At 46.4% G+C, this 21,488-nt stretch overlaps 1 protein-coding gene across 1 annotated transcript in view; it reads left to right on the forward strand.

The window, feature by feature from the left end:
* ppp1r13bb (protein phosphatase 1, regulatory subunit 13Bb) overlaps positions 1 to 20,369 on the forward strand; it is an 85,002-nt gene extending 64,633 nt beyond the window's left edge. The window contains exons 8-19 of the mRNA XM_045211260.1: positions 106 to 305; positions 2,628 to 2,792; positions 4,353 to 4,529; positions 5,027 to 5,042; positions 9,976 to 10,109; positions 10,390 to 10,834; positions 11,524 to 12,290; positions 12,503 to 12,640; positions 13,093 to 13,226; positions 13,842 to 14,008; positions 17,983 to 18,182; positions 18,378 to 20,369. Coding sequence (XP_045067195.1) covers positions 106 to 305; positions 2,628 to 2,792; positions 4,353 to 4,529; positions 5,027 to 5,042; positions 9,976 to 10,109; positions 10,390 to 10,834; positions 11,524 to 12,290; positions 12,503 to 12,640; positions 13,093 to 13,226; positions 13,842 to 14,008; positions 17,983 to 18,182; positions 18,378 to 18,419 — 2,585 coding nt within the window. The 3' untranslated portion in view covers positions 18,420 to 20,369. The remainder of the gene's footprint in view (positions 1 to 105; positions 306 to 2,627; positions 2,793 to 4,352; positions 4,530 to 5,026; positions 5,043 to 9,975; positions 10,110 to 10,389; positions 10,835 to 11,523; positions 12,291 to 12,502; positions 12,641 to 13,092; positions 13,227 to 13,841; positions 14,009 to 17,982; positions 18,183 to 18,377) is intronic.
* Positions 20,370 to 21,488: the final 1,119 nt, after the last annotated feature.

Genomic DNA, 21,488 nt, shown 5'->3' on the forward strand with positions numbered 1-21,488 from the left:
AATCCTTTTAAATCAAGGATTAGATTCAATGTGTGTGGAAAACTGCCCCTATATGTGTGTAAAAGTTGTCAAATAAACTAAATCCTCCTCCCTCCACCCCTAAAGCGGCGGAGATTGAGCAGGTGAGTGGGCTGTTCCAGGAAAAGCAGGTGGAGCTGCAGTCAGCCGTGCTGCGGGTGGAGCAGCTGAGTCTGCAGCTGGAGGACCTGCGGCGGGGAAAGCTCAACGGCCTGCAGTCTGCGCTGGGAGGACAGGTCACCAGCACTGCAGCCCTGGAGCTGCGCAAACTCTACCAGGAGCTGCAGGTAGAGTTTAGTGTTCTGTACTACTCTACCATCAGAAACCCTGCTCCAGTGCCCAACTTTTGATCCAGATCAAAATGATCCTGTGTTCCCCCATTCAATGTTGTTCCCCTTCATTTTAGAAAGGCAATATTTTCACCCAAATGTCATGGGATCACAGCTCAGCCTTCAACACCATAGTGCCCTCCAAGCTCATCACTAAGCTCGGGGCCCTGGATCTGAACCCCGCCCTGTGCAACTGGGTCCTGGACTTCCTGACGGGCCAACCCGAAGTGGTGAAGGTAGGCAACAATACCTCCGCTACGCTGATCCTCAACTCGGGGGCCCCACAAGGTTGCGTGCTCAGCCCCTTCCTGTACTCCCTGTTCACCCATGACTGCGTGGCCACACACGTCTCCAACTCAATCATCAAGTTTGCAAACAACACAACAGTGGTTGGCCTGATTACCAACAACGACAAGACATCCTACAAGGAGGAGTTGGGGGTACTGGCGGAGAATAACCTCTCCCTCAACGTCAACAAAATGAAGGCGCTGATCGTGGACTTCAGGAGACAGCAGAGGGAGCACCCCCCCATCCACATCGATGGGGCAGCAATGGAGAAGGTGAAAAGCTTAAAATTCCTCGCCGTGCACATCACTGACAACCTGAAATGGTCCATCCACACAGACAGTGTGGTGAAGAAGGCACAACAGTGCCTCTTCAAACTCAGGAAGCTTAAGAAATTTAGCTTGGCCCCTAAGACCCTCACAAACTTCTACAGATGCACCATTGAGAGCATCCTGTCGGGCTGTATCACTGCCTGGTACGGCAACTGCACCATCCGCAAACGAGGGCTCTCCAAAGGGTGGTGCTGTCAGCCCAAAGCATCACCGGAGGCACACTGACTGCCCTCCAGGACATCTGCAGCACCCGGAGTCACAGGAAGGCCAAGAAGATCATCAAGGACCTCAGCCACCCGAGCCACGGCCTGTTCACCCCGCTACCATCTAGAAGGCGGAGACAGTACAGGTGCATTTAAAGCTGGTACGAGAGACTGAAAAACAGCTTCTATCTTTGGCCATCAGACTGTTAAATAGTTACCACTAGCCGACCTCCGCCCAGTGCCCTGCCCTGAACTTCAGTCACTGTTACTAGCCAGCTACCACCTGGTACTCAACCCTGCACCTTAGAGACTGCTGCCCTATGTACATAGTCATTGAACACTGTTTTACCCCACTTCATATGTATATACTGTATTCTAGTCAAGGCTCATCCTATATACCTACTGCTGTACACAACTTTTCTATTCATATACTGTCCATAATGTCTATAAACACATCATACTGTACTGTATATATTTATATTCCGGACTCTGACATTGCTCGTTCTAATATTTCTATATTTCTTAATACCTTTTTTTTGATTTTTTGGGATTTGCATGTATTGTTAGGTATTACTGCACTGTTGGAGCTAGGAACATAAGCATTTTGTTACACCCGTAATAACATCTGTAAAATATGTGAACGCGATTTGATTTGTTGTATTGTATGATGTGATATGTTAGAGATTTGGTCCAGTCTTATAATTGCATCCAAAAAGAGGAGGGACCACATCTGAAGGGGGAGCGGAATTTAACACAACATAGGATCATTTTGATAGGGATGAATTGTTTTGAAAAACTGGGCACAGGGGCCTCGGTGGGTTGGTCCAGCGATCTAAGCCGCTGCCTCTGGATCACATGTACTGCTTACTACCGTTGCAAGCATGGGTCTCTCTCCTCCTATCAACTAATCTCTCTCAATCCTGTCGAATAAACAAAAGAATGCGAAAGGATTAGGACTGCCCCAAAATAAACCCTGCTTCAGACTCATTAAAACGCTACCCTTCGAATCTTTCCCTGCGTCCGAATCATCTGTCCATTCTCCCAAAGTTTGCACTTGTGCACTCCTTCCCGTGCATTAAAAAACTTTGGATTGGTAAGCGAAACAAACACAAAGGACTATCTGCTTAGTCGTTTCTTCTGTGTGAACTGATGCGCTTTTCAGAAAAGTGCAACTTCAAAACTGAAGCATTGCAAAGTTCACAATGGGGAAACTACTCTGCGGTCTGCTGCTTGTGGACAGCAAACTAGATGATAAATATACTTTTGGATTATAGGGGTTATGTTTGTGCTTGTGCACACATGCGTGTCTTGGCCAGGTTTCGGTGTACTCATGTGGGTGGTGTGGAAACCAGTTTGTCTATTTACTTCCTATATTCATACCTGTGTGCTAATTATTTTTTATCTCTTTCTATTCTCTCTCTGTGTGTGTGTGTGTTGGCGTGCGTGTGTATCACCCTCAGATCCGGAACAAGCTGAACCAGGATCAGAACAGCAAGCTACAGCAGCAGAAGGACCTGCTCAACAAGCGCAACATGGAGGTGACACTCATGGACAAGCGCATCGGCGAGCTGCGGGAGCGCCTCTATAAGAAAAAAGCTGAGGCACGTCAAAAAGAGAACTCACCTGTAAGGCTAGGAACGGACAATGCATAAACACACTCACACTAAGAAACACACACACACACACGGCACACACGGCAAACATAGCCTCTTACAAATAAAAGCTGGTCTAGTAGTGCACAACACACACGCCCACACGGACACAAACACTCTCACCTGTCATATGTATGCGTAAGCTCACTTCTTTTGGCTCTTTTGGGACATTCAAAAGATGGTAAAGTGCCAATCTGTTTGCTATCAGTATCATGCCAACGCATTGCCATGCCAAACATGAATTGTTTGGCATGACAATGCCTAAAGAGTTGGCAAGAGAGCAGAAACAGACTGGAACCCAGGATACTGAGTTCCCTTAAACAGGACAAAATACAAGAAAATAACAACAAGACACAATACACATCAATACACAATACACACACTTACGATGGGGTCCATTACTTAATATTGATACTAACCCTAATCTCTCCCTCTATCTCCCCTTTCTCTGTGGTCCCCCTCGCTCTCCCCATCCCCTTTCTCTGTGGTCCCCTCGCTCTCCCCATCCCCTTTCTCTGTGGTCCCCCTCGCTCACCCCATCCCCTTTCTCTGTGGTCCCCTCGCTCACCCCATCCCCTTTCTCTGTGGTCCCCCTCGCTCTCCCCATCCCCTTTCTCTGTGGTCCCCCTCGCTCTCCCCATCCCCTTTCTCTGTGGTCCCCCTCGCTCTCCCCATCCCCTTTCTCTGTGGTCCCCCTCGCTCTCCCCATCCCCTTTCTCTGTGGTCCCCTCGCTCTTCCCATCTCCTTTCTCTGTGGTCCCCCTCGCTCACCCCATCCCCTTTCTCTGTGGTCCCCCTCGCTCTCCCCATCCCCTTTCTCTGTGGTCCCCTCGCTCACCCCATCCCCTTTCTCTGTGGTCCCCTCGCTCACCCCATCCCCTTTCTCTGTGGTCCCCCTCGCTCTCCCCATCCCCTTTCTCTGTGGTCCCTCTCGCTCTCCCCATCCCCTTTCTCTGTGGTCCCCCTCGCTCTTCCCATCTCCTTTCTCTGTGGTCCCCTCGCTCACCCCATCCCCTTTCTCTGTGGTCCCCCTCGCTCTCCCCATCCCCTTTCTCTGTGGTCCCCTCGCTCACCCCATCCCCTTTCTCTGTGGTCCCCTCGCTCACCCCATCCCCTTTCTCTGTGGTCCCCTCGCTCTCCCCATCCCCTTTCTCTGTGGTCCCTCTCGCTCTCCCCATCCCCTTTCTCTGTGGTCCCCTCGCTCTCCCCATCCCCTTTCTCTGTGGTCCCCCTCGCTCACCCCATCCCCTTTCTCTGTGGTCCCCCTCGCTCTCCCCCATCCCCTTTCTCTGTGGTCCCCTCTCGCTCTCCCCATCCCCTTTCTCTGTGGTCCCCCTCGCTCTCCCCATCCCCTTTCTCTGTGGTCCCCCTCGCTCTCCCCATCCCCTTTCTCTGTGGTCCCCTCGCTCACCCCATCCCCTTTCTCTGTGGTCCCCTCTCGCTCTCCCCATCCCTTTTTTTCTGTGGTCCCCTCTCACTCCCCTCCCTCCACATTCTCGCTTTCTCTCTGTGGTCCCCTCTTTCTCCATTTAGCTGAACAGGACCAACGGGCCTCCCTCTCCCCAGCCGGCCCCTGGGACTCTGGGCCGGGTGGCAGCCGTGGGGCCCTACATTCAGGTCCCCGTGCCGGGTAGACAAGAGGGAGGCTACACTGGACCCCCCGAACCTATGAAACCCCAGACACTGGGTGTCAACGCCCCAGCCAATCATGCCCTGCTCCAAATCAGGTTGGTCTACCTTGCCATCATGGACTCTCTTCACTCGGTATGGTATAGGGTGAAGTTGCCCCTAGATGTTGATCTTGGGTCAGTTTTGCATTATTCCTACTAATGGTTAAGGTTAGGATTGGGGCACTGGAAGCTGTTCCTAGATCTGTACCTAAATCAAACTTCACCTCAGAGCACTCTGTGTGGTTGGTTTTCCAATAACCTGACATATTACTCACCTGTATTTGTTGCCCTCTCATGCTCTCTCCTATGATTCAATCTCTTTTTCTCTTAACTTTTCTCTGTCTTTACGTTTGTACTCTTTCTGTCTTTGGCTCTACTTCAAGACAGCCATAATGACTTGACTATGGATGTATTTGATAGTGGTTGGGAGGGACACATGAAGACCTCTAGACTAATTATTGAGCTTCCTAGATAACTGTAGTCCTCATGTTTTCCCCAGGAACACAATTGGTCAATTCATGTCACCAATTGTCCCAGGCATGGTCTAGAACAGGTACTGATTAAAATACAAAAAATCAGCAAACACAGAGTGCTGCACCCCTGGTCCAAGTCCTTATCATACAGTTAGGACTACACATTTGCATGGTAATTTCCCCTGTAAATCTGATACAATATTTCTACCGAATGTCATGGATATAGCAGGATCTTTGTTTTAACTTATGTGATATGTTAAAGATTTGCTTTTGTTTTGTCATAAAACTGCATCCAAAAATGAGGAGGGACCACATCTGAAGGAGCAGCAGAATTTAACACAACATAGGATAATTTTGATCTGGCTTAAATATTTTGAAAAACTGTGCCCAGAGCAGGCAGTGTCCATCAGGAGGACTAAGAGCAGCCTCCCAGTCTCAAATCCACTGGTCCACCGTGATCACCATCCCCAGTGATCCTGAAGCCCATGTCGCTCTCCTTACAGGCTTTTCAGTTGATACTGATTCATTACTTTTTTATTTCTTTATCTCTCTCCTCTAACCTTCTTCTCTCCCCTTTTTTACTCTGTGGTGTATCCTGTGTTTCCCTCCCTCCGTCCTTCCCTTCTCTTTCCCGTCCCGTGCTGTGGTGTCCTGTGATTGTCTTTGTTCCACTTGGGCGGGGCGACACCCCTACTCCTATCCCTATCTACCACGTTCGTCCAGGGGCGGACACAGTGCGAAAGCCCCTCGGCCCGTGGAAGGTGTCAGATTTAGACATCGTGGTGGACCCACTGCCCCCTTCCCCTCTGGATGCGCGGTCGGGTGGCTCGGACGGCACGTCCCGTGAGTGTGGCAGGTTGCATAGGTGTAGGGTGAAGTTGCCCCTAGACACTGATCCTGGATAGGAATGGGGATAGTGGATGCTGGTCCTAGATCTATACCTAGGGGAAACTTCACCCTGGAGCGTATGCCTAGCGGGAGGGACGGACGGCTCTTTGAACCTTATCTCTGCAGTAGTGGGCAGGATCCTCAGCATGTGACTTATTAGACACTGGTCTTTACACATTCGCAAACTCTAGCTCGCAACGTCAGTAGTGTTTTTTTTTAGGACACTTAACTCTCTTGCTAGCCTGGTGAAACCATCCTGATTGCTACGCTCACCATTCTGTATCAAACAGAATGTGAGCGATCACGTTATAAAGTTATGAGTTACACAACACATAGACACAGATTACATGTCTTTTTTTATTATTTACTGAAAGTGCTCCATCTTGAAAACTTAACTGCTGAGGGACCTAATGGAATAAAATAATTAAAGGTTTTTTGGAGTGGATCCTCAGAAAAATTATTACCATAAACATAGTAGGCTATTCAGTAGACCTAGTGGGCTACACACTTACAGAGGACGATAGGTTAATACAACATAAAATAAACTAGTCAAAACTAAAACGGTGCTGGCTAGCCGGTGTATTTTATTTTTGATGAGGCTCCAAGTCGAACATAATACTAAAATGTTTTGTAGTTTTTTTAAAGTGATCCTATTACAGTCACAGCTCACAGACGTGGCGCACACTCACACATGTACAACTGGAACCCTTCATATTACAGCAATCAATATTACCCTGCAAGGGCTGTTGTCTGTGTAGGATTGTATCCAACAGCAATACCTGATTCTACCTCATGCTCCTAATAAGTGAACTCCAGAGATAAGATCATGTTTAATTAAGCAACTATGGAATCACTATTAAAATAACTAAAAAGTAATCCTATCACATTAGACAGGGGTGTGTATTGTACAAGAACACCACTCTCTGACCATTTGGTGCAAATGCAAAAAAAAAATAAACCTTGAAAAAGGTTTGATGCGAGTGCAAGTTATTTTATTTTTAATGGAAAAGCCTGTCTTTCAAGATGTTAGACAGCGAAGCACTGCTGATCCTGAGCGTGTGGGTGCGTGCGTGCGTGCGCAACTAGCTACTCTGAGAAGGTTCACTGCGCTCCTCCGCCCTCGATACCTGGATCAATGGCGTCAGTCAAATTTACCTCTGAAGCCACCTCAGTAAATTTGTGCTCTGATCTTTGACCTTTCCATAACCACCATAACCCACCTAACCATTCCCCTCATTAGTAGCAGTGATAGAGCATTCAAATAGTTGTTATTAATGCTTAATTGGTTGGATCTGTCAATTTTGCACTGATAGACTAGTGTCCTTTCCAGGGGGTGTCCTTGTACAACAAGCTTCCTCACATTACAGAAACAGGAGCTAGTCTCCTGCTCCTATGAGCCGTTCTGGCCAAGGCTTGTGCAAGGCTACTTACTTTACTTATTATCTATTTCGAGATATATTAAACCCCCAAAAAAAAGTGCCATTTTATTTTTGACTTACTGAACCAGACTTACTGAGTCTGACTTTAAGTCATGTATGTTTAAAATGGTCACAATTGGACAGGTTGACAAGGATGTGGATATTCAACAACACTTTGTTTGACTGTTTAGGGCTTCCTAAGATTTATGGTTTAAGAATTTGGATTAATGAATGCTGCTCTTCTCCAGCTTTTAGAATTACAAAATGTAATTTTTGAGTACTTTTATAACAACAACTACGTTTGTAGGCTAAATTAGCATTTTCGGCTACAAAGTTGAGCATATGAAGGACAAGTTCCTACTTAATTGAAGGGCACCAGTTGTGTGGAAGCTACATTTGAACAATTGGTGGAAATTGGGGGATGACAGAGACAAAACGGCATAACATCAGGGTCATAATTATTAGTGCACACCGTAGAGAGAGAGGTTTTGCAACGGAAAGCGAAAACAAGCTTTTCTAATTGGACAAATTTGAATACGACCCAGGGACCTGGTGGGGGGCCTTTGAATCCCACTCTTCAGGGGGATTTTCAAATCATGATATTTCCGATCAATTATTAATTGGGTAGGACTCAACCCCCTTGTTCTATATATGTTTTACATTTATTTGTCTCTTTCCCTCCCTCCCCTTTTCCGTTTCCTAATCTTTGCTGACAGCATTATAGAGCATACTTGTGGCAACATTTTCATAGTGCAAAGTGCAAAAATTTAGAATTAACGTAATCTGGCAGCATGATTTCATTTTAAACTATTTCTTTCAACAATGTATATGCAGGCAATTATTTTAACTAGAGTTGAGTAAATTGCATATTACATTAATAGTCACCTCTTTATAATGTACATTGTTGAAGTTTCTAATTAAATCACGCTGCATTATAATGAGGTTTATGGTAAGTTTTAAACTTTGCACAATTCTTACACTACATGACGAAAAGTATGTGGACACCTTCTCGTCGAACATCTCATTCCAAAATCATGGGCATTAATATGGAATTGGACCCCTTTGCTGCTATAACAGCCTCCACTGTTCTGGGAAGGCTTTCCACTAGATGTTGGAACATTGCTGCGGGGACTTGCTTCCATTCAGCCACAAGCATTAGTGAGGTTGGGTGCTGATGCTGGGCGATTAGGCCTGGCTCGCAGTCGGTGTTCCAATTTATCCCAAAGGTGTTTGATGGGGTTGAGGTCAGGACTCTGTGCATGCTAGTCAAGTTATTCCACACCGATTACGACAAACCATTTCTGTATGGACCTCGCTTTGTGCATGGGGGGCATTGTCATGCTGAAACAGGAAAGGGCCTTCCCCAAACTGTTGCCATAAAGTTGGAATCACAGAATCGTCTAGAATGTCATTGTATGCTGTAGCGTTGAGATTTCCCTTCACCGGAACTAAGGGGCCTAGCCCGAAACATGATAGCCCCAGACCGTTATTCCTCCTCCACCAAACTGTACAGTTGGAACTATGCATTGGGGCAGGTAGCGTTCTCCTGGCATCCGCCAAACCCAGATTCGTCCGTCGGACTGCCAGATGGTGAAGCGTGATTCATCACACCAGAGAATGCGTTTCCACTGCTCCAGAGTCCAATGACGGCGAGATTTACACCACTCCAGCCAATGCTTGGCATTGCCTTTGGTGATCTTAGGTTTGTGTGCGGCTGTTCGGTCATGGAAACCTATTTCATGAAGCTCCCGACGAACAGTTCTTGTGCTGACGTGGCTTCCAGAGGCAGTTTGGAACTCGGTAGTGAGTGTTGCAACCGAGGACAGACAATTTTTACGCGCTTCAGCACTCGGCAGTCCCGTTCTGTGAGCTTGTGTTGCCTACCACTTCGCGGCTGAGCCGTTGTTTCTCCTAGATGTTTCCACTTCACAATAACAGCACTTACAGTTGACTGGGGCAGCTCTAGCAGGGCAGAAATTTGACGAACTGACTTGTTGGAAAGGTGGCATCCTGTGCCACGTTGAAAGTCACTGAGCTCTTCAGTAAGGCCATTCTACTGCCAATGTCTGTCTATGGAGATTGCATTGCGGTGTCCTCAATTTTAAACACCTGTCAGCAACGGGTTTGGCTGAAATAGCTGAATCCACTAATTTGAAGGGGTGTCCACATACTTTTGTATATATAGTCTATGTTCTATGAACAAGGCTGTTCGTCTTGTGCCGCAAGAATCCACATTTGGATTCATGTCAGCATTGTCAAACCATGCTTACTGTGTGAAATGGCAAGAAGTATTTTTTCCTTGCCTCACCAACCAGTAACTGGTTTCCATTGAACAGGACCCTAAGTACGTCTGCCTTTCACCCAGCAACAGTGTCTGTACTCTGTAGCGTACTAGCTAGCTCTTTCCTTCCGGTTCACCCATCTAAAAGAACGCTCTCCACACTACTGCATCTGACTGCCCAGTGTAGCAGTATCATCTTCTACACTCACCCCATCATGGCAGACATTCATAGCAGTATAGTCCTTCCCAATCCTGGTCTGGGGGAAAATGTGCATTTTGCTTCCCAGGACAAGGATTGGGAAACACTGATCCACACAGATCGTTATCTAGAGAGTTCTACAGCAGTCTCTGCTTTTAACACAGTTCTAACAGGTCACTCTCTTAGACCACACTCAGCGTGCCCCATTCTCCCCTCTCCACCCTTAGCTAATGACGCTGGCTGGCCCACCCTTGGCAAGGGCAATGCTTCTCTCAAGCCCCCCGACTGGAGGGAGTCTGGGCCGGACACGCAGGGAAAGACTCCCCCTCCGGGCTCCCCCGCTGCTACCACAGCAGAGAAGGTCAGTCTTTACTTTGACATTTATTGTTGTTCATAAAGCTTGAATAAAAATCAAGAGTTGACACACACCCAAAACTATTGGAGAGGTGCTGACTATAGTAAATATCGAGCATCTTAACTTTTTAGTTTTACATAAGTTAATAAAGCTTTGGGCATTTCCCCAAATAACCATAACAGGTGAAATAGTTGGGACAGCGCTTCATCCAAAATTAGTTTGGAGATGTATTTGATGATATTAAATAAGTATTGAATAATTAGAATAATTGTTTGCCTCTACCAAGGTGCTGGACTCCAACAAGATGACAGTCTCCTCCCCAGTGGCCCCATCCAAGCCCCAGCCCCCTCCCTACGGCTCCCACCTAACTTCCGCCGGCTCCACCAGCTCTTTAGACCGCCGGCCAGGCCCGCTCCCCAACCCCCCCGGCCCTGTCTGGCCCCGTGTTCCCCCCTCCACCGGCTCCTCCTCCCAGCAGATCCAGCAGCGCATATCGGTGCCCCCCAGCCCGACCTTCCAGCCCAACTTGCCTCTCTTCCCGCCGGGTCTTCCCGGGGATCGGCCTGACCCTGTCCTGGCCGTGGCGGTACGCCCCTTCGTCCCAGACAGAGGCTCCCGGCCCCAGTCACCGCGCAAGGGCCCGGCCACCATGAACTCCAGCTCCATCTACCACATGTACCTCCAGCAGGCGGCGCCCAAGAGCTATCCGCTCAAGCCTGCGCTCAAAGCAGGTACTAGCAGGGGCCGTTTGGGAGGGAATGAAAATGTTCTAAATCCCAATTATCTTTTGTTAGCCCAGTGTGCACTAATTCACTTCCCTTCACTGATTTTGAAAGGTATACATGACTGGTATGCAAATGATTGTGGAAACTCTCACTATCCCATGCCTCCACCAATCCAATGCTATTAGATTTGTGGGAAGTAGGGAACAAGTGCACACTTCAGGAGAAACAAGATATTATTGGGACGCACCCTTGTACCTTGTACCAATACTATGCATATTTTCTTCCTTGAGGAACTGATTTGTGAAGGTTGGTTGAGTGAAAGCAATATGGTGAACACCATCCTTTCACTTATCCAATCACTTACAGATCATTGAGAGGAAAGAAAGGTGTGTTTTGGAAGAATTGGATCAGGTTGGTGTCTGGGTAAAGTGAAGGAGGGACAGGGGCTTAACTGAAAATCAAAGGAGACTGAAGTCTGTTATATATTTTGCTATTGACTGAGACTTGCATGACAAAGAGCAATGTTGTGAATACTCTTGCTTTTGATTCTTAATACATTAACTGTTGAGTTTTGAGTATCCAGTAATTCATTATTAATTTATGAAAGTGAGTCAGTGAGCAAGTACGTTATTTCTATTTTCCACGGTAGTACATCGTTTTTTTTTTTTTTTTTGTTCTCTCCTGTGTGTGTGCAGTGTACGGGAAGCCCGTTCTCCCCTCCAGCTCCACGCCGCCCTCCCCCCTGCCCTTCATGCAGACAGGGGGCCCCTTCCCCGTGCTCCAGGGGCCGGCCGGTGAGGACACTGGGGACAGAGAGGGCCCTGACATAGACGGGGCCCCGGATACCCCACCGCCCAACGTGGAGAATATCCCGCGGCCCCTCAGCCCCACCAAGCTCACCCCCATGGCCCATTCGCCCCTCCGCTACCAAAGCGACGCCGACCTGGAAGCGCTGCGCAAGAAGCTGGCGAACGCCCCGCGGCCCCTCAAGAAGCGCAGCTCCATCACTGAGCCAGAGGGCCCTGCCGGGCCCAACATCCAGAAGCTACTCTACCAGCGCTTCAACACCCTGGCTGGTGGCATGGAGGGTGGTGCCGCCGGAGCAGGGGGAGCCGGGTCGGGCGGCACGCCATTTTACCAGCCCGCCAACCCACCCGACTACCCCGGCGACTCGTTGGCAGACGCCGACAACGGGAACCCGCTATCTGAGGACCTGCTCCCTCCCCCGCCACCTGCCGTGGCAGAGGGATCATCCTCAGAGCCCTTGCCGCCGCCTGACGCCAATGACAACAAGCTGCTGCCCCCGCCACCAGCCCCCGAGGGGATCAGTCCCCCCGCCCTGGAGGCCTCGGAGGATACCAACAACAATAACCTAGGGGGAGTCTCGCTGGCCACCCTGCCCAGCCCTGTGCCTGAGGTCAGCTCTCCAGAGGAGGTTGCCACCACCCCCTCGCAGCCAGTGGTGAGGCTCTCACAAAACACTCACAGCAACAGTATGCATGTTCATGTAGCGGAGGTGAGTCGGACTGAGTTGGACTCTCTGTATAATGGTTAAGATGTTGGTTTCCGGAGCAGGAGAAAGGGGTTCTGACCCACCTGTGTCATACATAAACATGTCTGTTTTTGTTTGCACGTACTCTTTGCTAACTGTCCCTTCCCATCCTTCCCCTACAGGAGAAGCGTACTAACCTGAAGAAGCCCAACTCGGAGCGGACGGGTCACGGCCTGAGGGTGAAGTTCAACCCCCTGGCTCTGCTGCTGGATGCCTCACTGGAGGGCGAGTTTGACCTGGTGCAGAGGATTATCTACGAGGTCCGACTCTGTCGCGCGCACATACAATTTGTTTATTTTAGTCATTTAGCAGACGCTCTTATCCAGAGCGACTTACAGTAGTGAGGGTATACATGTTTCATACTTTTTCGTACTGGTCCCCCGTGGGGTCGAAACCACAACCCTGGCGTTGCAAGCAGCATGCTCTACCAACTGAGCCACACGGGACATACACACAGATACAAACAAACACACACAAATGCACACAAAAATACACTCTTTATTTGCAGCTATATGAACTGTGCTGACAGCATTGTAAACTAGTCATGTTTTTCAGCAGTGTGTTATTTTGTGTGTGTGCTAGTAAACCTGTCAGAATTTGATTGTTGTGTGTTTGTGCTTGATCTTGCCGTGTCACTTGACATCTGAACTCTTAGAAATGCTCTTAGAAAAGAAATGGAACTTGGGACTCGCTGACCCGTTTTCTTCCCCAGGTGAAGAACCCCAGCACGGCCAACGACGAGGGCATAACCCCACTGCACAACGCAGTGTGCGCCGGACACCACCACATTGTCAAGTTCCTGCTCGACTTCGGAGTAAACGTCAACGCTGCCGACAGCGACGGCTGGTGAGCAGCTACACACCACCTGCACACAAGGGACCTTAAAGAGGTCACTCATGCATCACCGTTTTTGTTCTATACTGAAAGTGCAGTACTTGAAAACTTGACTGCTGACATGGACACGTTTTGAGGATTGTATTAACATAGTGAATTAAAGAACATAATATTACAGTATAGTTTTTGAGTGAACTATTCCTTTAAGACAGAATTCCCTTGTTTGCATCTTTTTAGCTTCAGTTACGCCACTTTATTCATGCCTCCAAAAACAAGGCTTCATTTATGTTAAGATTTTGCTATTTGTGACATACTTGCTTTCATAGTGTTGTATTTAAATCAACATTTCATCCACTCACCTGCACCAAGGAACCCCCTACCTATTTACCAGAGCACAGCTCTTTTCATACATTGTCATTCCAGAATAGATCAGAAATTAGGCAATTCATTTTGCAGCATACATAATATACATACAGACAAAATCACCAATTCTGAAGAAGCCTTGGTCATGGTTGTGTTTTTTAGTGCCTATGATTACCTTTCGTAGAGGCGATTGGGCTCCATGGAACTATTGTAACCCCTCTATTGTGTGTGTGTGTGTGTGTGTGTGTGTGTGTGTGTCTACAGGACACCCCTGCACTGTGCAGCCTCCTGTAACAGCGTTCACCTGTGCAAGTTGCTGGTGGAGTCAGGAGCGGCCATCTTTGCCAGCACCATCAGCGACGTGGAGACAGCAGCAGACAAGTGTGAAGAGATGGAGGAGGGCTTCATCCAGTGCTCTCAGTTTCTCTACGGTGAGAACACTACTGGTGGAGGGTCATTGTTGCAGGGAAAATGATTGACCGGGTCTTCCTCTGCATCCAAAATGGTACCCTGCTCCCTATCTAGTGCACTACTTTTGAGCAGGGTCCATAGGTCACTAGACTATTGTATTTGTAGTATATATTTGTAGTATATATACAGCTGTGGAAAAAATTAAGAGACCACTGCACATTTTTCTTAAATCAGCATCTCTACCTGTATGACAGCCATTCCATTCCAGTGTCTGTTGAATTCCAACACAGGCACACCTCATTCTACCGAATTAGGTACTGATTAGGTGATCACCTGAACCAAATCTTATTTAATGAGGAAAAGTATAAAAACCACTGCTGTGGTCATCACTATCCTCTTGCAATAGGACCAGCTGGATGGCAAAAACAGTTCTAATAGTACCTCAAAAGTAATATTAATCAAAAAATAACTATTGACCATGCCAAAAGAGTTGAAAATGAAAGTTTTGAGTGAGGAAAAGAAGGGTTCAATTCTGGCTTTACTGGCAGAGGGATACAGTGAGCGTCAGGTTGCTTCCATCCTTAACATTTCAAAGACGGCGGTTCATAAGAACATGGTCAAGCAGAAGACATTGGGGACAACAAAGCTACAGACTGGCAGAGGGTGAAAACGACTCTCTACTGACCGGGATGACCGCCAACTCATTTGAATGTCACTCAACAACCGTAGGATGACATTAAGTGACCTACATAAAGAATGGCAAACGGCAGCTGGGGTGAAGTGCACGGCGAGGACGGTTCGAAACAGGCTCCTAGGGGCAGGGCTGAAGTCGCGCAAAGCTAGAAAACAGCCCTTCATCAATGAGAAGCAAAGAAGAGCCAGGCTGAGGTTTGCAAAAGACCATAAGGATTGGACCGTAGAGGACTGGAGTAAGGTCATTTTCTCTGATGAGTCCAATTTTCAGCTTTGCCCAACACCTGGTCGTCTAATGGTTAGATAGAGACCTGGAGAGGCCTACAAGCCACAGTGTCTCGCACCCACTGTGAAATTTGGTGGAGGATCGGTGATGATCTGGGGGTGCTTCAGCAAGGCTGGAATCGGGCAGATTTGTCTTTGTGAAGGACGCATGAATCAAGCCACGTACAAGGTTGTCCTGGAAGAAAACTTGCTTCCTTTTGCTCTGACATTGTTCCCCAACTCTGAGGATTGGTTTTTCCAGCAGGACAATGCGCCATGTCACACAGCCAGGTCAATCAAGGTGTGGATGGAGGACCACCAGATCAAGACCCTGTCATGGCCAGCCCAATCTCCAGACCTGAACCCAATTGTAAACTTCTGGAATGTGATCAATAGGAAGATGGATGGTCACAAGCCGTCAAACAAAGCCGAGCTGCTTGAATTTTTGCGCCAGGAGTGGAATAAAGTCACCCAACATCAATGTGAAAGACTGGTGGAGAGCATGCCAAGACGCATGAAAGCTGTGATTGAAAATCAGGGTTTTTCCACCAAATATTGATTTCTGAACTCTTCCTAAGTTAAAACATTAGTATTGTGTTGTTTAAAAATGAACATGAACTTATTTTCTTTGCATTATTCGAGGTCTGACAACACTGCATCTTTTTTTTATTTTGACCAGTTGTAATTTTCTGCAAATAAATGCTCTAAATGACAATATTTTTATTTGGAATTTGGGAGAAATGTTGTCAGTAGTTTATAGAATAAAACAAAAATATGTTATTTTTACCCAAACACATACCTATAAATAGTAAAACCAGAGAAACTGATAATTTTGCAGTGGTCTCTTAATTCTTTCCACAGCTGTATATTCTTAAAGGTAGACTCAGCGTATTGACGTAGATGCAGAAAGTAAACAGTATAGTGGGTCATTTTCCACAACCACTAAGAGTGTTGAAGAGGAGGTTCAACTTCTCCTCTGTTTTGGTGCCCTGGCTACTGTGCTCTCCAACAGCTTGAAGCCAATTAGAATGTCGCTGGATTGGATAGCTGCCGTTTTATGGGCTCCTGACCAATTCTGCTATTTTGTGTGTTTTTTCACACTGATCATAATTTTTTTTTTTTTACATAATGTTTCCGCCATTGTTTCCTATGACTGAAAATACCATTTGGACATCAGAATATCAATCACTAACCTCGATTTGGAAGAAGATTTCTACTTCCAACGAGTCGGTGGCGCAGGACATACTGCTCACCCCAAACCAGGCCCTAATCACCGAGACTCAGAGAAGAAAGAGGTGGCGTAAGCGAGGCCAACGTGCGGGCACCCTGATGAAACTACACTGAACAAAAATATAAAGTGTTGGTCCCATGTTTCATGAGCTGAAATAAAACACAAAAAGCTTATTTCTCTCAAATGTTGTGCACAAATTTGTTTAAATCCCTGTTAGTGAGCATTTCTCCTTTGCCAAGATAATCCATCCACCTGACAAGTCTTGCAAATCAAGAAGTTGATTAAACGGCATGATCATTACACAGGTGCACCTTGTGCTGGGGACAATAAAAGACCACTCTAAAATGTGCAGTTTTGTCACACAACACAATGCCACAGATGTCTCAAGTGTTGAGGGAGCGTGCAGTTGCCATGCTGACTGCATGAATGTCCACCAGAGCTGTTGCCAGAGAATTGAATGTAAATTTCTCTACCATAAGCCGTCGTTTTAGAGAATTTAGAAGTACGTCCAACCAGCCTCACAACCGCAGACCACGTGTAACCACGCCAGCCCAGGTCCCCCACATCCGGCTTCTTCACCTGCGGGATCGTCTGAGGGGTGGTGCTGAGGAGTATTTCTGTCTGTAAGAGAGCCCTTTTTTGGGGGAAAACGAATTCTGATTGGCTGGGCTTGGCTCCCCAGTGGGTGGGCCTATGCCCTCCCAGGCCCACCCATGGCTGCGCCCCTGCCCAGTCATGTGAAATCCATAGATTAGGGCCTGATTAATTTATTTCAATTGACTGATTTCCTTCTATGAACTGTAACTCAGTAAAATCTTTGTGTTTATATTTGTTCAGTATACATTATATAACCAAGTTATCTTTACTCATTGTGTATTTATTACTTTTATTATTACATGTTATTACTTTTCTATTACTTCTCTCTTCTTCTTCACTGTATTGTTGGGAAGGGCCCGTAAGTAAGCATTTCCCTGTTAGTCTACATCTATTGTTTATGTGACAAATACAATTTTATTTGACCAGTGTGAGAGCGAAGTTTTACATCTCGCTCATATCAATATCTCCGGTGATGTTCGTGGCAACATAATTTTGCTGAGTTTACCTTTAACCATAGTGCCTATGTACTGTATATTCTTAACTATAGCTACTTAATATAGTGCCTATGCAACCAATATGTTATATACCGTGAAACTTCAATTAATAGCCTGGGCGTTTATTTGCTTAAATCACAGAACATAAAAGGTGCTTATTAGAGACAGGCTTCTATTTCCTTAATGCACATAGCATTTGCTCATTTGCATAGTTAATTGTTTTAATTCCAGCATTCACTTCCAGTATTTTCTTCATTTTCTTCATTTCCTGCGCTGTTGTCATTTACACACTCATGTTTATTTTGTCTTAGTATGCCTCTATAAATATTTGTATTTTCTTGACAGAATAATGATTCTCCTCTTTGACTGTGCAGATTTTTCGGTGTCTCTACTCCTGAATCAAACAGTTGAGTTCTAGCAGTTTCTTACTGCCGATAAAAATAGATTGCAATTTTTTCGAATCATTACTGAATTATTTTAATGTAACAAATCAAACATTAAACCTGGTAAACAATTCAGTGTAATTCATGGTAACCTCGTAAACAATTCATTTAGACCTGCCGTTTATTTGAAACAGCAGTTAATTTGATGACGTGTGCCGTTGCCCGGTTATTAAAAGGGACAGGCGGGTATTTGAGACTCAGCATTTAATTGAGGTTTTTGCGGTAATGAAAACTATAGTTACTTGATATAGTATCTGTGTGTGTTCTACCAGGTGTCCAGGAAAAGCTAGGCGTGATGAACAAGGGGGCGGTGTATGCACTGTGGGAGTACGAGGCCCAGAGCCCAGATGAGCTGTCGTTCGGCGAGGGCGACGCCATTACCATCCTGCGGCGGCAGGACGACAGCGAGACCGAGTGGTGGTGGGGCCGCCTGGACCACAGGGAGGGTTATGTACCCCGCAACCTGCTGGGGGTGAGGCCCATCAAACGCACACATTCTCACACTTACACATACACCTGTTGGGATGAGGCCTGCTCACTGCTTACCCCTGGGCCCATGCGTTGATCCCAGTCTTCAACTACATTATGACTGTCTGTGTTTGGCAGTACTGGACCTCTCTGGTGTATAACCTCTCTACCTCTCTCTACCTTTTCTCTTCCTCTGCAGCTCTACCCCAGGATAAAACCTCGTCAGCGCTCCCTGGCTTAGCCCCTCTGCCTCTTCCTTGGGTGAAAAACTGGACTGCAGGCAGACGTGGCTGAAGACTGGCGGAATGGGGCGGCCTGGTGCTCCCCTACTGTCACAGTTTCCCCCTCCTCCCCTCCTCCCTGGCTATGGGACACTGGACAGTGTTCAACACTGACACACACACAGACCCCAGAGAAGACAGGATCCCTCTGCTACCCCCTTTCGGTCGACCAAACCCCACTGCTCTCTCACTCTCTTCTTTCAGCTTTATTTAAATCCTGTTGTGTGTGTGTGTGTGTGTGTGTGTGTGTGTGTGTGTGTGTGTGTGTGTGTGTGTGTAAAGCTGGAGCACAATGCTCAATGGAGAATCAAGCACTAACCACTAGTGTTTTTTTTGGACACCGCTCAGTCATTCAGCTGACAGGACATTCACCCCTAGTGCTTACCTCTGACGGTTGATGTTGTGTGTCTGTTTGTAGAGGGTAATGTATGAGTGGTGAGTGTGTTTTGTGGTTTCAGTGTGTGTGTGTGAATAGTTTAGAGGGCCCTGTGTGTTTGGAAAGTGTGTATGTGTTTAAAGAGAGAGGGGTCTTGTGTGTGTGTGTGTGTGTGTGTGTGTGTGTGTGTGTGTGTGTGTGTGTGTACAATAGGTTTGTGACATGTGGATGGTGTATGTGTACCAGTGTTAATTTAGTCAATAACTATGACGAAAAATATTAGTCAACAACCTATTTTTCCGGACGAAAACTAATGACGATAACGAGATGCCATGAAAAAAACCCCAATAACTAACAATTGAGTTTTCATTTTAGTTGAAGAAAACGTGACTAGACGAGAATTCCACATGGGACTAATGGACATTCAATTTGACATGAAGCTCCTTTTCATCTGTTTTGTCCAATCATAAGCATGCATGCCTTTGTAGAATATGTAATGCAATCCTCTCATTGGCAGAATTAACGTCTTTCAGTTGCGCGGTCTGATTGAGCTGATCTGCCCAGGTCTCCTACACAGCTTCCAGGCGGTCACTTCAGTCACTCGTCAATCTTTTGAACTGATGCGCAGGACACTTCAATTGTAACTAACCTAAACTAGAAACAATGTTTACTCTCGCTTACTTTCATGTAGGCTATTTATGCTTTGATCACATCAGAAACTCTATTTTCCCCTATGTTCTGCTATTCATCTGTGTTGCTGCTCTCACGGCCCGCAAATACGAGTGCAGTTTTTCTGATTTGAAAATATGAATGATATTTGCTTAATATTAGGAGTACAGTAATATTTCTGGCATTGTTGGAAAGCTCAGGTTCTCCCCTTTTAAGGGAGTCACTGTTATTTATCCCCATCCCAAGGTTATGATGGGAGAAAAAGAGATGTATGCCTAAATTGTTTAACCTGTAGCCAAGGCTTTATAGCCAATGGCTGGCATTGGTTAAAATCTGCCACAATAGCAGTTTGCCAGCTATATGAGGGGATAGTAGGCCTAGGCCTTGTTGGACACGGCTATCTTAATGTGCACATGATGAGTGAATGATTACGTATGATGAGGAGTTTAACAGATCTAGAATGTGTGTTTGCTGTGAAGAGGGGTGAGAGTTTGAGGTCTGTACAAGGGTGTGCCAGATATTATGAATGTTATGTACAATCATAACAGGGATTTTTGAATTTCCCCTCTACTCAATATGAACAAAGAGTACCTATATCAATTCTGTAGGTCGCTTCCTAAGTAATTTCCGAATATGCTGGAATTTTTCAACTTTCCTAACTTTTCCATCATAGCGTCTTTCCCTTTTCAAATGATAGGGTTTCTTTAGTGATTTGACACTGCCCTTCCACATGATAATAAAAAAAAGGCCTACTTAGGTTATTTTCCAAAAGTAAAAAAATATTTCTCAACATTGGTTCCTGGATTTTAGTCCCATGTAAAGCACTCTTCGTTAGTAAAGTGTATTGGATCATTGAAATTCCCCCCAAAAGATAAGATAGACATTTTTTAAATCTTCTCACGGAATGAAGCACTCATCCCCTAATTTTCTTGCACTGTCAGGGCTATGCTATCATAACATACCCTTTTAACTATTTACAATTTGTCACATTGCGTGCCCTGCATTAGTTATAGAAGTTGTCAGCAAAAACACACTTTATTTTAGAATAACTTTAAAGCTTCACTCAACTTGTCAGCTCCTCCAAAGAGGTGTGTCCAACCATTGCCAATGAAGATTGAGATTTGAGATAGAAAGTGGTGTATATGATGAGCGGGGATGCAGTGTCCTATGCGTTTGCTTTAGTGCAGTGAAGGAACCCTCCTTCGGGCAAAACTACGTTTTGTGTGTGAGAGAGATGAGATGCTTCAGGCCTCACTCACCATAGAGCCATGATCAGGGGGGTCCTCACCACTTCACTTCAGGTGAATGTGAAAGTGTTATAATTGAGCACTTGATCAAACCCACGCTCACACACATCCGATGGGTGTGGCCATTCAAGCAGAATTACATTTACATCACACTAAGGTATTATTTTGTTTTATTACCCCTACTTTCCCTGCCTGACCTTGTTTCCAGTCCTGTGAGATGAGATTTGTACCTTGCATGGCAGGCAGGAAAGAGCTTTACCCTAATAATCTCTGTAAATACTGAGAAGGTATGAGATGAGTATGTTTGGACGGTCTGCTGTATGAAGACTCAGTGACTCGTGGGGGTTCTGTAAGCGTTAAGGATGCAATACTTACACATCCTGTTCTGTAAATGTGCACAATAAAAACAATTCCCGGCATGACAATTCGTGTAGTCAGTTTCCTTTTTTTGTGGTCCCATGGTTTGCTTGGAATAATTTTTTTGTCTTCCAGCAGTGGTCACTAACCCTGGTCCTTGAGAGCTGCAGGGTGCTCTCAAGCCCTTTTGTGGGGAAAAACTCATTCTGATTGCCTGGGCCTGGCTCCCCAGTGGCTGGGCCTAGCACCCCAGTGGCTGGGCTGGCTCCCCAGTGGGTGGTCCTATGCCCTCCCAGGCCCACCAATGGCTGTGTCCCTGCCCAGTCATGTGAAATCCATAGATTAGGGCCTAATGAGTTTATTTAAATTGACTGATTTCC

The sequence above is a fragment of the Coregonus clupeaformis genome, chromosome 36 (genome assembly GCF_020615455.1).
Source record: "Coregonus clupeaformis isolate EN_2021a chromosome 36, ASM2061545v1, whole genome shotgun sequence".
NCBI lineage: Eukaryota > Metazoa > Chordata > Actinopteri > Salmoniformes > Salmonidae > Coregonus > Coregonus clupeaformis.